Source organism: Ambystoma mexicanum, chromosome 5q (genome assembly GCF_040938575.1).
Source record: "Ambystoma mexicanum isolate Mex_15411 chromosome 5q, UKY_AmexF1_1, whole genome shotgun sequence".
NCBI classification, from domain to species: Eukaryota; Metazoa; Chordata; class Amphibia; order Caudata; family Ambystomatidae; genus Ambystoma; species Ambystoma mexicanum.
In genome coordinates, this window is record NC_090933.1 from 160831913 (window position 1) to 160847434 (window position 15522).

The 15522-nt window shown below is 45.3% G+C and overlaps 1 protein-coding gene across 2 annotated transcripts in view; it reads right to left on the minus strand.

The window, feature by feature from the left end:
* LAMA1 (laminin subunit alpha 1) overlaps nucleotides 1-15522 on the minus strand; it is a 679286-nt gene that overhangs the window by 379050 nt on the left and 284714 nt on the right. For both annotated transcript variants that reach the window (XM_069620697.1, XM_069620696.1), the window contains exons 14-16: nucleotides 11661-11872; nucleotides 2269-2380; nucleotides 841-951 (exon numbers count right to left, since the gene is read on the minus strand). In XM_069620697.1, coding sequence (XP_069476798.1) covers nucleotides 841-951; nucleotides 2269-2380; nucleotides 11661-11872 — 435 coding nt within the window. The remainder of the gene's footprint in view (nucleotides 1-840; nucleotides 952-2268; nucleotides 2381-11660; nucleotides 11873-15522) is intronic.

Sequence of the window (15522 nt, forward strand, 5' to 3'; positions counted from 1 at the left end):
ACAATTTAGTCATTACACATTTTAATGTCACATTCCAGTCATGTTTGTATGAATCAAGTTTTCTAGTGTAGTGTTGCTGACGTTTTCCTATAGGTGGCAGTGGTGGTGCATTAACTAACTAGTCTTCTTTCATGCTATCAATGTATGTGAAAATACGTAAAGGCACATAGGGCCTGATTCATGGAAGCATTTTATAACGGCACAATCCCATAAGAAAATGTTCTGTCAATCAGGCCCTTTGAGTGTGCTCTTCATGTTTTTTTATTGTGCATTCCTAGCTGGGTAGGCCTCATAAGCAGAATATTCAAAGAGTTTCCAGTTCCCCTTTTTGGGCTGTTTCAAAATTCCCTTTAAAAACAAAACTCAGGCAAACCACTTTGAATTTCAAACACAATGATTCAAAGTGTAAAATAACACATGCAAATCTAGCCACGGAAAGCATATACAGTTATATTTTCCATAAGGTTGTCATAGGCCTTGTCTGTTACATGAGTTAGTACTCCATAACACATTAGTACTATTTTTAGAGTGCAATCATGGGATGTTTTGTTAGTGATTAACAAAAGGTGACTTCACAAAATATATTCCTTATAATACATAACGTTTAGCACATTTCCGAATTCCACTACATTCAAGGTAGATACCAGAGCACTGTGATGGCGCTTCTTAGATGTTAAAGGCACTCAGCCCGAGATTCTCTGTGGCAATTGTGTGCACATTTTTTAACACCTTTAACACAGCATACCCCTGTAACTGTTTGTTTTAAATCATTAATAAATGAGTAGTATGTCAGTCATGTCACAAAGATTTAATCTACAAACGTATTAAAGTCGGACTTACAAAGCACATGCCATTGGTGTCACATTCTGTTGCATGGCCGTTGCATTCGCATGGTTGGCAATTGCCTCCAAATAGAATTCCATCCACACGGTAGTATCCAGAAATGCAAGACTGCAAGAAAACACAAAAGTGTATTAAAGTATTGCAAAAGGTTATTTTACAACATCACTACAACAGCCAATCAGAGTCAAGATCTTAAGGGCCACTGATGAAGGTGTCCATTTGGTAAGCCTGGCGGAATCCTTGAAAGCAAACTTTGGTAGTTATATCTCACACAGAATGAGTTAAGACTGGAGGGAGCTCAAAGTCACTGCTGTACTGCTTCTCTGACCATGTAAGAGGGAGGAGAGGCAGCCGCCATCCTCCTTCCCTTTATTCTACCTCAGAAAAGATTACAATTGTGTCTGCCTCGCTCAGGATTCACTAACTACTGGGTTCTAGGAGTTGGGCTCAAGGGAAAGCGGTAGAGTTATGAGTGGGCATCCATGAAGGGTAAGAGGAAGGAATATAAGGGGGATTAAAAACCAATATTTGTAAAAACATAACTTCACAAAAACTGGATGTGACGACGTGCATCATAGAACCACGTGCACACCCCTACCAGTTATTCATAATACCCACTGTGCAAAGTCCCAAAAAGGGATTGGAAGGTCGGTTTCCTCTTCATGTGTTGGGTTGGTACGCTACATTCCTGTGTGCCACCAGGCAAGCACACAGGGATGTATGGCTGTTCTCAGGATCATCCTGGCAGCAATGCTTCCATTGGATATAACCTTACCTCCGGACCACATCGCATGGAGAACATTATACGTTGGTTAATAGTCAAACCTCCCAGGATGGCAGTAGTAAGGTGGTAGATTGGCAGGAGTTAGAATCTCACCACCAGTGAACCCTTAACTGGAACTTTGTCCCAACTACGCAATGCACTTTAGACAATGATGCAAACTTAGTGCCAAAAGCTTGTGGGCCTAACGGGTAGAAGCTTAAACTTAAGTGCTGCAGTGGGCCCAGCCTGCAATCATTCCTTATGGGAATTCAGGACGAACATATACACCAGTAGCACTTAAGATCTAAAGAGCAAATTACCTACATTCTAAGACTATCATGTGGTAGTGATGTCAAATCCCCATATTTATGCTGTGATCCATGTAAGGTGGGCATATATGTTCAAGGTTCCTTAAATTTCAGCACAATAACCGATGTCTAGGGAGATAATGCACTTCTGTGATATCAAAGAGTAGATCAAGCTGAGAAACCAGGAATAGTACCAGAGACACCGACCTGAACAGCAGACCACCAACATTGATTACAAATAAAGTGCAGAATGCAAGATTTATCCAGGTGCTTTCCCAAGTAGGAGTACACCCATTATTTATTATTCCTTGAGAACATGTTACTTTCTAATATTCTCCCCCAAAAAGAATATACCTCACAGGACGTGCCGGTGTAACCGGGAGGGCATTCACAGTTTTCCACATTTACAGCAGGCAGGAGATCAATCACGTTTGGGCGGGCGGTGTCCAATGAAACAGAACTTAGCCTGAAAGAAAGGAATTTGGAACAGCATTTAGAATGAAGGAGTGAAGCCACAAACCCAATGGTCGGCAGCCCTGAGACAATGAGATTGATTCATGCATTCAATCCTGGGAGCTGTTAAATGCCATTTCTAGGCCTAGATGTTATTTCAGCGCAACCATTGTAGCTATATGTAGGGTAATACACTATTGGTTTCATTTTTTTTTAAACAATGAAGTAATGTATTGACATTTTCTGTACCAACTGTAAGAGCTTGGAATGTCATTATCTTGGAGAGTAGTAGCCCAAGACTACCTGATTTGACGAGGTCACATACAAGAGGCTAGAAGATAGGGACTTGGAAAGCCTAGCGGCTGGGACCTCTTACCGTTACGTGATGCTGGAACAGGGGGTGGAATATGGGGGTTGCCCGGAACCCCGGTACTATCAGTAACCTTGTATGCATGATATCTTGTGCTTTACCAAGACCCACACCATGGCACAGTATGTATAACTGATGCACGAGGCGTTCAGGAAACAATCCTTATGGCTCTGCAATAGCCAGTATCTGCTCACTGTGACTGGTCAATAGCGGGTGTCACTTGGAGGATGTACATAGGTACATTAGCGGAGCTCACAAGAGCAAATGCAAACCCATTCCATGTTTCAATCTGGGAGCCCATACCAAGGCTCTGTGGCATACCATACTAAGCCACAGAGCCTACTGTCAACAGAATAACAGACCCTCGGTTAGGGTATAAAAGGTGACCGAGACAAGAGGGGCAGTGTGGGTCTTAGACGTCAGGCGAAATGAGAGCAGAGGTGCAAACGAAAGGAGCGGGAGGTTGAACCGGAAGAGACGAGAAGAAGCAGAGCCGAGGAGGAGAAAGAGCGTGTAGAGAGAGAGGGGGTGGACCAGAGGAAGTGGGAGAGTGCAGAGTGGAGGAAGGCAGAATGAGAGAGGAGGGAGGAGGAAGATGAGATGAAACATATCAAGACAAAGAGAGTCGAGGAAGGGGTTAAAGAACAACAAGGCAAGAGAAAAAGGAAGAAGAGGAACAAACATCACAAGAGAGAGGAAAGGGCCAGTTACTGCCACCCGCTACATGATGCAAGACCTGGGTGTGGCATGGGGAGGACCCACTGGTCACGAGGGCTGAACTGTTACATGGCCCCTTTATGATGATTGTATCAACATTTGTAGCCTCAGGGAGACATGCAAGTAACACCCATAGGGAGACAGGTCCCACAGAGCACAGATCCCACAGTATGCCATTGCCAAGAAGAAGTTTGCAAGTGCCACTGGGAATGTGGGAGTTTGGAGAGAGTGGAGGCAAAGAGAATGACCATCCTGAAGTAAACAGGAGACTGCTTTGTAGGTAGCTTGAGAAAATGAGAGGAAGGGCGAGGGAGCAAGGAGGTGGAAGAGATAATTTAGAGAGCTGAGGCATTAGTTTGGTAGATAGCAGGGGCGGTGGTGAACATCCATAAATACCTCCCGACCAAAGTCTTTCGGTGCTCTGGCTCCAATTCTCTGCAGGTCAAGATTCTCCAAGCACAGAGTAGGAGGTTGATCCATTTCTGCGACTGGCTCTGCCCTCTGGAATGTCCTTCTTTCCTTTTCTCCTCTTCCTTCCCTCTCCCCCTTCCATGCTAACTCTCCCTCTGCCGCTATGACTGGGGACTGGTTCCTTCAGAGTCATATAGGGGCCAGACCAACCCCACCAGTGCCCGCTGCATCCTTTGCCAGCACTTGCCCTCTTGCTCCCTTTCCCGAACTAGCCCAACTTGGTCCACCCTGCCCACCGCATCCTCCCTGTCCCTCTTTTTTCCCCTGGCAATTGCCTTCTTGCCCCCGCCAGCTGTTCTCGGCCCATTTCTCTGGAGGTACCCCACTCCTGCACTTCTCCCTTCATTCCCCTCACCCCCTGCACTTATCCCCTTCTTAAGCACTTGTATGGTAAGATTGTTGCAAGGCCAATATAATTGTATTTTGTTGTTGCTGTTATTCCCTTGTTACCGTCCCCCCACCCCCCGACCCCACATCTTGTCTTGTGGAGCCTGGAAACACTTGTGTATAGGCGCCATACAAATATCCAATGAATAAATCTGAATCAGGAAGCTTAAAGAATAAAGCCACAAGAGGCTGGGAGGAGAAAGGCCCAGATGGCTGGGAAGAGATAAACCCAGGAGCCTGGGAAAAGAGACCCGGGAGGGTGGGGAGAGATAGCCAAGAGGTAGGGAATGGAGGTACCGAAGAGGAAACACATTTTGAAATTGTCACATTGTATGAAGACAGTAAGCTTCAAGGAACTTTATTGAAGTTGTTGCATACCCCTGACACTGCACAGCAGCTGGTGAACACATGCTTACATATTACTTCATGTTTTAACGTAAACTGTGTAGCAGTTTGACTGGACACTGAAATCCCGGACAGTGATTGTATGTGTGTGGCAGTCAGGGAGATACAGATGTATTATTTAGAAAAACTGGAGGTTCACGACAGCAATTATCTTTTAAGCATATCTGTTAACAATTTTCGACTCTATATGGAACCGAAGCAGCATGCCCCGCTTTCTAATTGTGTGTTTTTGAATCCGTTATTTCAATGCGGTAAAATGGGTCATTTTTCTAATTTCCTGGGTCTCGCTTTGGGTTTGTTTCTGCCTAATTGTATCAAATTTTATGTGCATCAGTTTTTTTTTTTTTTAAACTTTGTTTTTATTGACATAATGCAAATAAGGTAGGGTGCACGAGTAATCCCTACCAGCGATACACTAGGCCAACATAACTGACAGTATTTTTTACTTTTTACTCCCATTCCGCCACCCCCCTCCCACCCCCCCAACGTTTTTCAACATAATTCCCTTCCCCCACCCCCCATCCTCCCCTCCCTCCCCAACTTTGCAACATACCAAGCTTTGAGGTTTTTGCAGGTTACGGAAGCAGCGGTGAGAACTTTCGAACATCATTATATGCGTTTGTTGTACAATTTGACATCGTGGGAGCAGCATGGATCAAAGCAAATTGTTGGACAGTCTCCCGTTCTAGGGCCGGCGCTGGGGTGAGCCCGGGAGATACATATTGGGATCCATCATTACAGTCGCATAGAGACACATTCATCGTGGAGGAGAACTGCTGTCCATTCCTGTGAGAACTCCAAGACTATCGTTTTTTACTGCAGTAAGTTTTTCATAAGTGAATATAACCCTTAATTTACCGAGCCACTCCTCCTTGGTTGGTGCAAGAGCGCTTTTCCACTTTTGGGCCAGTGCTAGCCTCCCCGCCCTCAGCATGGCCCCGATGACCCTCGGGAATGCACTTTGTTCCGTTTCCGGCATGGGAGTACCCAGGAGGATTTCTAAGGGGAGAAGCGTTGGACAGAATCCCTCTATATCCTTAATCCAGCTGAGAAGCTCCGACCAGAACACCTGAATAACCGGGCATCCCCACCACATATGGAACCATGTGCCTCTTTGGTGACACAGCCTAGGAAAGTAGAGGGATACTTCCGCGAACATTTTGGAGAGGGTGTCTGGGGGGCGATGCCAGGAGTGGAGAATCTTAAAACTATGCTCCATGGCTGCAGTGTACAGAGTACCAGTAAATATGGTTTTGAAAACTGCCCTCCATGTATGGTCATCTAATGCCATGCCCAGCCTTTCTTCCCATATACGTTTGAAGGGTTGCCTCCCCTCCAGATTGGCCGTTATCAAGGTACTATAGAACTTGGACAGGGAGCCCTTTCGAGTGACACTTTTAGTTAATACTTCTTCAAAGGGGGTAAGGGGGCGGGTCAGATTGTCAGCCCACCGAGGATGAGTCAGAATTCCCTTCAAACGCAGGTACTCAAAGATTGTTGGTGGTTTATCCTCCAGTGCTTCGGTCAATTGTTCGTAGTCAATGAAGCCCTCCTCACGGGAGAGCTGGGAAACTCTCTCCAACCCCATATCTGACCAAGCTTGCGTGTCGCAGAAGCCTCTGGTGTCTAGGTTGATAGGGGGACCCCATAGCGACGTTAAAGGGGCCGGCCAGGACGACAACATTTTGTTATCTTTATTCGGCTTCCAGAGTGCCCACACACTGCCAGTGTGGGGTGTTCTCTGAGATAGGAGGGGATGGTTCTAGGGGAGGCCCATAGCAGATCTCTAACTTTTTTAGGGTGTGCGTGGACATCTTCTATATATGTCCAGTAGGTCCTCATATCCTCTCGCATGTGCTCCATCATCACCCGGAGCTGAGCTACTTTATAGTATAATCTAAAGTCGGGGAGGGCGAATCCACCGTGAGATTTCGGCAGGGTCAGGGTGGAAAATCTGACTCTTGGTCTTCTCCCGTCCCATATAAACTGGAGGACACGGGCCTGTAGAACCTCGAAGAAGGATTCAGGAATGGCCACAGGGAGGGCTGCAAAGAGATACAGGAGGCGAGGCAGTATATTCATTTTAACCGTTACCATACGGCCAAACCAGGAGAGTGTGAGGGGAGCCCAGCGTTTGAGGTCGCTGCTGATTTTGGCCAGGATCTCCGGGAAGTTATACTGATATAGTAGCGAGAGGTTCCTAGGGATGCTGGTGCCCAAATACCTGGTGGACACACGTTCTATCCTCACTCCCAGCGCCCTTTGGAGGAGACCAGTGCGGATGCGTCAGTGCATCTCGGCGCCCCCTGGTGGTCCCCGTGCATCAGTTTTTTATTAATAATGTCCAAGTTCATGATGCAAGATTGGCAGCACTTTCATTTTATTTCAAGAAACAAGGGGACGTGGAACTCTTACTCTTGTGCACAAGCCACTAATTAATACATTAGGTACTTATTCAGTAATATTGCTACTCATTAAATTGGTGCGGTATAGCAGCATGGACCAAAGACCACAGACTCAAAGTCCCGTATGAGTCTCACAGTGAAAACTAAATGGGTTTTAAGGTCTGTTCAATGCGCCTGACACTCAATCTCTAACACAAACAATTAACGTAAATCATTGATTCATCAAACTCCATATTTAATGCAACATAATTATATTTTCCTAATGTGCTTGGTCTTGCCAACACGTGTTTCAACCTCAACAAACTTAGGTCTTCTCAATCGATTTTCAAAATACAACAAATCCAGTGTGGCGACACTATAAACAAAGAGACTATGTCAAGGCGTTTGCGCGAAGCAGAACACTGCAGTCTTACTGGCGTTAAGGCAGAGATCATAGGCGGGACACCAATCCTGGATAGCCGACAGACAGTCAGAGATGAGAGAAGGAGAAGAGGTGGCTGCAAGGAGCCTGAAAATGAGCCGAGTGTCATCCGCATAGCAGTGAAAGTTGGGGCAGAGCGTGGCAATGCGGTGGGCAAGAAGTGCTAGGTATTGGTTGAACAGCCTGGGGGAGAGGTTAGGCCCCTGGGGAACACCACAGGTAAAGATAGAGATAGAGGAGAGGAAGGACCCCAGTTGGACCTGGGAAGGTCGATCAGAGAGGAAAGAAGTCAGCCAAGCCAGGGCCTGATCAGTGATACCCAGGTTGTCACAGAGACGGTTGAGCAGAATGGCATGGTTGACCATGTCAAAGACAGAAGAGAGATCAAGTAAGATGAGAACACAGGGGGTGTTGGAATCAAGGTTGGAGAGCAGGTCTTCACAGATGTTCAGGAGAGCAGTTTCCGTGCTTCTGGCAGCTCTGAAGCCAGACTGATGGTCATGAAGACAACCAACAGATGCAGTGTGAAGATTAAGCTGGGAGATGGCCAGCTTTTCCTGTAGTTTGCCCAGAAAAGGGGTGATGGAGATTGGGCGGTAGTTAGCCGGGCAGGATGGGTCGGCAGAGGGTTTCTTAAGAAGAGGGTGCACAAGGGAGTGCTTCAGGGGGGAAGGGAAGACTCCAGTGGCGAAGGAGTGATTGCAGAAGTCGGCCAGAGCAGGTGCCAGGGTGTCAATGTGGTCCTTGATGGTTTTGAAGGAACAGGAGTGAACCTGTTTTGACGAGACTTTCATAGATCGCACTTGTCTAGAAACCTCGTCTGGGGACAACAGGGGAAAGGCAGAGAAGGGGGAGGAGAGGTGGCCGAAGAAGGGCCAGAGGAAGAGCAGGGAGTAGAGGCAGGAGGGGGAGAGGAAGAGAGTGAGGACAGGATGTCCCAAGTTTTAGAGATGAAATGAGAAGCCAGAGCCGTACAGAGGGCCTGGGAGGGGACAGGAGAGGTAGAGAGTTCCTTGCAGATTTTAAAGAGTTTGGCTGAGTTGTTAGATGCCGCAGGGACAAAGACTTGGATGTGAGCACTCTTCTTAGTGTGGACAGAGAGCTGGTATTGCATTTGGAGCAGGCGGCAGGCCAGTTTGTCAGAGGAAGTACCAGAAGCACGCCATTTCCTCTCAGCCACCCTGCACTTGCATTTGAGGGTGATGAGGTCAGAGTCATACCAGTAGTTTCACTTGGCTTTGGGATTCAGGCGGATCCTCATGACAGGGGCAAGAACATCAAGTGTATCAGATATAGCAGAGTCAAGCATGGAAAGGGCTTTGTCAGGGTGCGAGTCAGTCAAAAGGGGAAAGAGGGTGAGAAAGTGGCAGTGAAAGCCTCAACTGACACACGCTTCATGGGTCGGATAACCGAGAAGGTGGGTGGCAATGCTGGAGGTGGCTTGGCCTGAGGGGTAGAGAGGGTGAGCTAGGAGGAAATGAGAAAGTGATCACTCCAGGAGAGAGGAGTGGTGAAAGCGATAAAAGCGTGATGTTGAAAGCATCCGAGGGGCCGAGTAGATCCAGGAGGTAGGGGTGGCCGTCGTCAAGGATGTTGAGGGCATTGTTGACCACCTGTATGGTTGCTGTTTCCATGCTGCATCTGGGTCTGAATCCGGATTAGTAGGTTTGGAGGAGATTGTTGGTGTCGCTGTTGCTGCAGTTGTGCGGCTACCGCTTTCTCGATGATTTTACCTATGTGTGATGGGGCGATAGTTACCTAGGTTTTCGGGATCCAGATGTGTGGCTTTTTCTTCTCAGCCTCTCTGGACAATCATCTGATGAAGAACTTTATGGGACTTCTAAAGATATTGCTTTGTAAAACCTCAACAAAATATTTTCATTCAGTTTAATAAATATTCAGGCAGAGACCTTTCCTCCCCTCCTCGCCTTCTAATCATAACCCTACAATGTCACTTTCTCCTGTGATTCTGTTAACAGACACACACCCTGCATTGCAGCCACATGAACTTCCTATGTGCTGGAAATGAATGACAGGATGACTGCTACAAGAATTCTGCGTCAAGGAAGAAGATCTTTCCAAGACAAAATATTGTGGAGTTCAGACAAACCCTCTTAGGAGCGTCTGGCAATATTTAGGACTGGTCACCCTGACTTACATGCTATCGGTCAGTGACTCTAGTGTGGTATGTCTTTGCATTGCCAAAGAAGGGTAGTCATTGAAATTGATTTCTTAATATTCTGTCATAGATGAGTCAACATCAACACACTCCACAGATATCCTCAGGAAATCCCTCTCTATGCATTATTCTCCCGTTGGCCCAGGACAACTCTTGCTTCATGCAGGTGTTTCAGGTCACTGACATCTCTCTCTGTGGAAATATACCATGAAGATTGAAGATGTTGATGAAGAAGTTAATTCCAATTTACTTTGGTGAAAACCCTGCAAAAGAGGCCCAGCAGAAGATAAATGTGCCACAGCTGATAAGACTTCCTCACAAATGGTTTGCAAGCCAATGATTATGTGTGAACAATTAACTGACTCAGAGCAAGCAGGCAACCTGGCTGGATTTAGAGCAGCAGAATGTTGGTACTGGCAGAATGACGATGCGACTCTCCAGGATTCTGAGTGCAGCAAACTTGGAGTTCTCTAGTGGAAAAACCCATTACACCGACCCCTTAGGGGTCTACCTGCAAGAGTCATACCCTACTGCTTTATCCCAGCAGTGCATCCCTTCATCACATCCGACTTTCCATCTTTGTAAAATCGTTCTCGTGTCAGTAGGAAGAACAGTCAGCTAGTTTTAGCAGCAGATAGTCTTAAGCAGGCCCCAGTTAGTGCCTTTTCATAGTTAACGCTTTAGCTTTGTACATATTTTACTTCTTTCGAACATGTCTTCCCATTCTATTTGTTCTTTCTTAAACGAAAGAAAGAAAGAAAAAAGAAAGAAAGAAAGATAGGAGAAAGGGGAGAAGAAAGAGAAGAGACGACATAAGCACAACTGCACTACTACAAGCCCATCCACCTGAATTAATTCCAGCTACCTGCCAAGCACATAGAGCAGCCATTCAACTCATGACAAGAGACGGCAATCTTCACTTATTATGCTTTTAATTTCTTTTTTATATAAGTATTACACAATAAAATATGACACCCAACACACAATTGCTAAAGGAAAATCTATTTTTGGGCAAGATCAGCACAACCGAAGCAGCTACAAAAGGAAAAGATGTAATACCAATGTAATACAGTGTCTAGGTTTGGGATTGTGAATTCAGACCTCTTGTGTCAAAATCAGCTAATACACTTAAAGCAAAGGGCAGTTGCACACTTGCTCTTATGCAACGCTGGCTTATGCACTGAGGCAGAAGGGACTAATGCAGATGGGTGGGTCAATTTCAATGTTGGCCTGGTAGTGGAGGTGGCAAATATAAGGGACAATGCCAGCTAGTGCAGCAGCAGGAAAGACGGGACTTTCACACCAGTGTGTGATGCAAAGTTGATATCATGTTTAACATTTATTCTATTCTTGCAGGCAGCAAGTTTGGTAGGTGGATTCTTTCACAAGAATTTCTAAACTATGATTTTTCCAGGAAATATTAGCCAAAATTATGGAGGACATTCCACATGTCATAAAGATTATTCTGCACAATCATAGTACAGAAATGAGTGTATGTGACACTGTAACTGTTACTATACAATGTACCATGAGAGCTCACAAGCTATCACAGAGTTCACTGTGCACATTAGATGAGTGTGATGATTTGGCTAGTGCCGCACTATTTTATTTATTTATTTATTGCATTTGTTATACGCCCAAAGCCGTGCACTGCATATTACTGAGGCGAGGGAGAATTTGACAGTCTCTTTTTTCTGATTCTAAACTTTCAGCACAAAAATCTGAGAAAGTGTAATCAATTATGTTCTTCTTTATTTTCAAGTAGACCAAGTGTGTAAGGTTTGCAGTATGACATATGAGTTGGATTGTCGTAGCAGATTTAACGGGATGGTAAACGTGATCCTAGACAAATCAATATTGGGTGAATCATTTAAAGATGAGTGTGAAACCAGGCTCTCACTCTACCCACCACATCTGCCGCTTCGTACCAACTCTTACCTGTAGACAGCCTTCTGAGCTACACTGTAGCTGGCTCTGATCTGGAGACTATTCATGTTTGCTAAAACGGTCATCAAGACGTCCCGGTCTACTGGTCTCTTGGTGTAGAAATCCACAAAGTTCTCGGGCAAGATTTCCAAACCAGTACTGTGCTCTTCAAAAGGCTGCAATAATAGCCCGTTCGACCTGGTGCTTAAGGAGCGTCCGTTTCCCTACAGAAAAACAAAAACATGCATTGGCTGAGCTATTGGTCCTTGGCTTTGATCAACAGTCTATGATAAATGCTGTGTTTTGTCCGATAGGCGAGTTAACCCATAATGCTGACCATTTGGTCCCTCTTCCCTAGCGGAAGGTTCCTTGAATGCTGTTACAAACATTTCTCCAGAGCCCGCTGGTAAGGGGCGTTGAACATCTACCCTAAAATGAATCAGGGCACCAACCAGAAGACAGTCCAAAATCACTCAATGGAGTAGCAATGGCAGAGCGGTTTTGCCTTCACTCGGAGGTGGGTAGATGGCTGGTAGGTAGTGTAATTTAAACTCATAAATTACACTAGAAGTAAACTGAACATTATGCAGTCTTAATTTGGAATTAAACAATAAGGAACCGTAACTTCAAATCAGCGCTATAGCTGCCATAACACACATAAACACGGAGTGACAATAAAAAAGGTACAGGGGCACTAGAGAAGGCCCTTCCCACTCTTACAGCTAATGTAAGATCTATAGCGGGTTGCACATTTGACACATTATAATGCTACATACACATCCTGGGCTCTCAAGGCCAGTTCATGGGTTGAACAATTGTTCCCCACAGCCTCTAACATATCATAGGAGGCATAAACCTAAAAGGGAGATCCTAGTCTCACGTAATTCATCTACATTGAGGGGTGAAACGGTTAAAACAATTAAAAGCAAGTCCCAAAATGCCACCCCACCATCCTATAAAATTAAATACAATGTACTTAGCCTAACAAGGTCTCAGTTCACCCCTCAAAACACTAGACATACCGTAGCAGAATTTGTAATGCAGTGTGCAGTGTTATCCTATGGGGAAAACGTTAACTGAAGCGGTTTATTGCATTAAATTCCCCACTGGATTCATCTAATTCCACATTTATGGTGGAGACCTCTAGAGAGTCAGGGAGGGTTCAGGGAACAATAGACCAAGTCCAGGTAAGTACCTGCTTTCAGTTAGTTTTCCTCAGTTCAGAAGTTATAAAAGGTTTGATCATAGGAAACAATGGGACAAATCCATAGGCAAGCCCAGGTTATGGGATAAAGTCAGGTAAGTATTAGATCTCCACCACAAGTACAGCCAAAGAAGGAAGCAACCTCACTTAAAACCACAGTTTCCCCCACTGACCAAGACGAGCTCCTGCTGCAGATTTGAGACCCCCAACAATCAGAGTCGGACGGAAGCAAAGCAGGATTTCAAGCAATGCAAAATACAGTAATGGGGCCTGCAAAACTCCACTGCTCCCAGTTCAAGGGAACCCCTGACAATGACTCCAAGGAATATATCAGGACCATAGTACCCAGGGACAAGAACACACAGAGTTGGCCATGGTGGATTTGAGTTAGAAATGGAGGGAGAAGCCAGTAAATACAGATGTTCCTTTTAGTTTGGGCTAGGCTAGAGGCATTGGGCTTTCTGAGACAGCCAGAGAAGGCCGACAACCAAATGCAGCAATAAATCAGACACTTGAAGGGATGACCCATCAGAAAGAAGCAGCTCTAGAAATGAAAACAACACCAAGATGACAGAGGAACCCAACCAAGTGTTCAGATCTACACAAGGTAGAAGTCAGCCAGCAAAGAATGGTCCCACAATGGAAGTAATAGCTGCAGGAAACCCAGAATGACCCAAGACCAAGCTGAAGCAGAGTGGCAATGACCAACCACTCAAGGATGCCAGGAAGGCTCCCCATCACAAGGCGCTTGTTCCAAGAGGATTTCTCAGGGAGTCAGCCCTACAGTAGCCACAAAACGGTCCCAAGAAGGAACTGTAATTCCAACTAACAAGGAGAACTGTGAAGAGGATGAGAATGATCACAGGATGGGTTTCCAGCAGCATCATAAGAAACCAGGAGCAAGGACAAAGGTGCCATGGTCCAGCCAATCGGGGCAAAGCGGAACCTTGGAGGCAGCAGCGCAGCTTCAGCAACAGTCCTCCATCAATTTAGGTAAGACTCTGAGCAACGCATTGGGTCGCCAACTGATAACACATTCATTCAACAGCCCCTAAATCTTCACCAGGAAGGCACACAATGGTGTTAGGCAGAATTGCATGCAGTACCCTCTGGGAACACCAGACACAATTAGGACTACAGGTGTAAGCAAAACCAACCTTTGGTATAAGTCTGTACCACACACTTTTTGGTAGCGAGCTGAGCAGCCAGGCTTATCCGAAGAGGGAGGTTCCATGTGTTAAAATCGCAACAAAAATGGCCGTTTACACAAATAAATTGCTGCAAAAAGGCTGTGGTTTTGCTGCCACAATACATGTAAAGGATGCGGGGGACACCCACACAACCCCCAGACCCATTTACCATCGAAGGGGAGCGCAGGACTTTTTGTAAAGGTGACATTCTTGCCGCGATTTCATTACTGCATACCAAGAGGGAATGTGAGCAGTAGTTGAAGTTACACAGAAGTATCACAATCACCCGTTCTGTTCTTGTGTCAAATGTCTTAGAAAAAGAGGATCTTGAGATTATTATATTGGGCGATTTGAATAGTCAATACTTGGATCCCAAATGGTACTATGACAAGATCAGACTTGGGGCATCTTTAATGGCGAGGAAAAGAGTTAGGCAAATAAGCGCAGAATTAAAAAGCTGCGACTTAATCCTAGCCAATGGAAATATAAGGGAAGATAACCCCCCAAATTTACTTGGGCAAACAGCTTCTCCAGATCCACTTTACAGTACATATTTTTATCCAAATCTTTATTTTGGAAATGTGACAATTTAAAAGTGAAACCCTTAACATCTAGTGACATCGCATGCTTGTTTTGAGCATGCAGCAAGTGGTAATGATAATCAAAGCACAAATTGCTCGGTGGTGGTGGAGGCAAACTTAAGGAATCCTGCATTAGTTTGGAAGCCAGCTTTATCACATTGTTTCAATGATTTTATTTTTATATGGGCTCCAATGAAGATGGTGATCTCTCTAACCCAGCCACCTATGATCAGGCAATTCAAAGGGCCTTGGGAAGTCTATACGCCGCCGAATCGGGGGAGTAGTAAGAATGTAAATAAGAACCATGGCTACAGGCACAAGTATGACAGCCTGTTGGCTGAGAAAAATCTATGCAAAACGACTGTGATCGAATAATTTTAAAAAACTAGATTGAACACCTCTGAAATTTTAGTGTTTGGTGGGAAGTTTGGCAGGTTCTCAGCTATTCCCATGGTTAAATATTATCATAAAACAATGTTCCCGCACCTGTTGTATGGACTGGAATCAGGCTTATTATCGAACATTTGGGGCAGAGTGGAGTCACTGGTGTGGGAAAGGCTACTCTCCCTTCTGAATGGGTCGCCGGTGTCTTTTATTAGACATGAGGTGGGCTTGGTTTTGTTGCAAGCACAGACAGACTGGAAGCGGCTGCAGCTTCTGAGATCTTTTCTGCTTCCACCACGGAATTGTGTATTAGCAGAGATGCGCACAGTGTTGTTTTGTAACTTCTCTAGAGTTTTGACATAATGGTGTCAATGATGCACAAAGCTTTTGGCTGAGTATGATTTGAACCTTGAGAAACTAGTAGCTGTGCACATCGATAAAAATAAATCTTTTGGAACTTGATTGGATTAGGAGTCAGAATTGGGGTATCATTTCTTTTACAACTTTAAATCTGA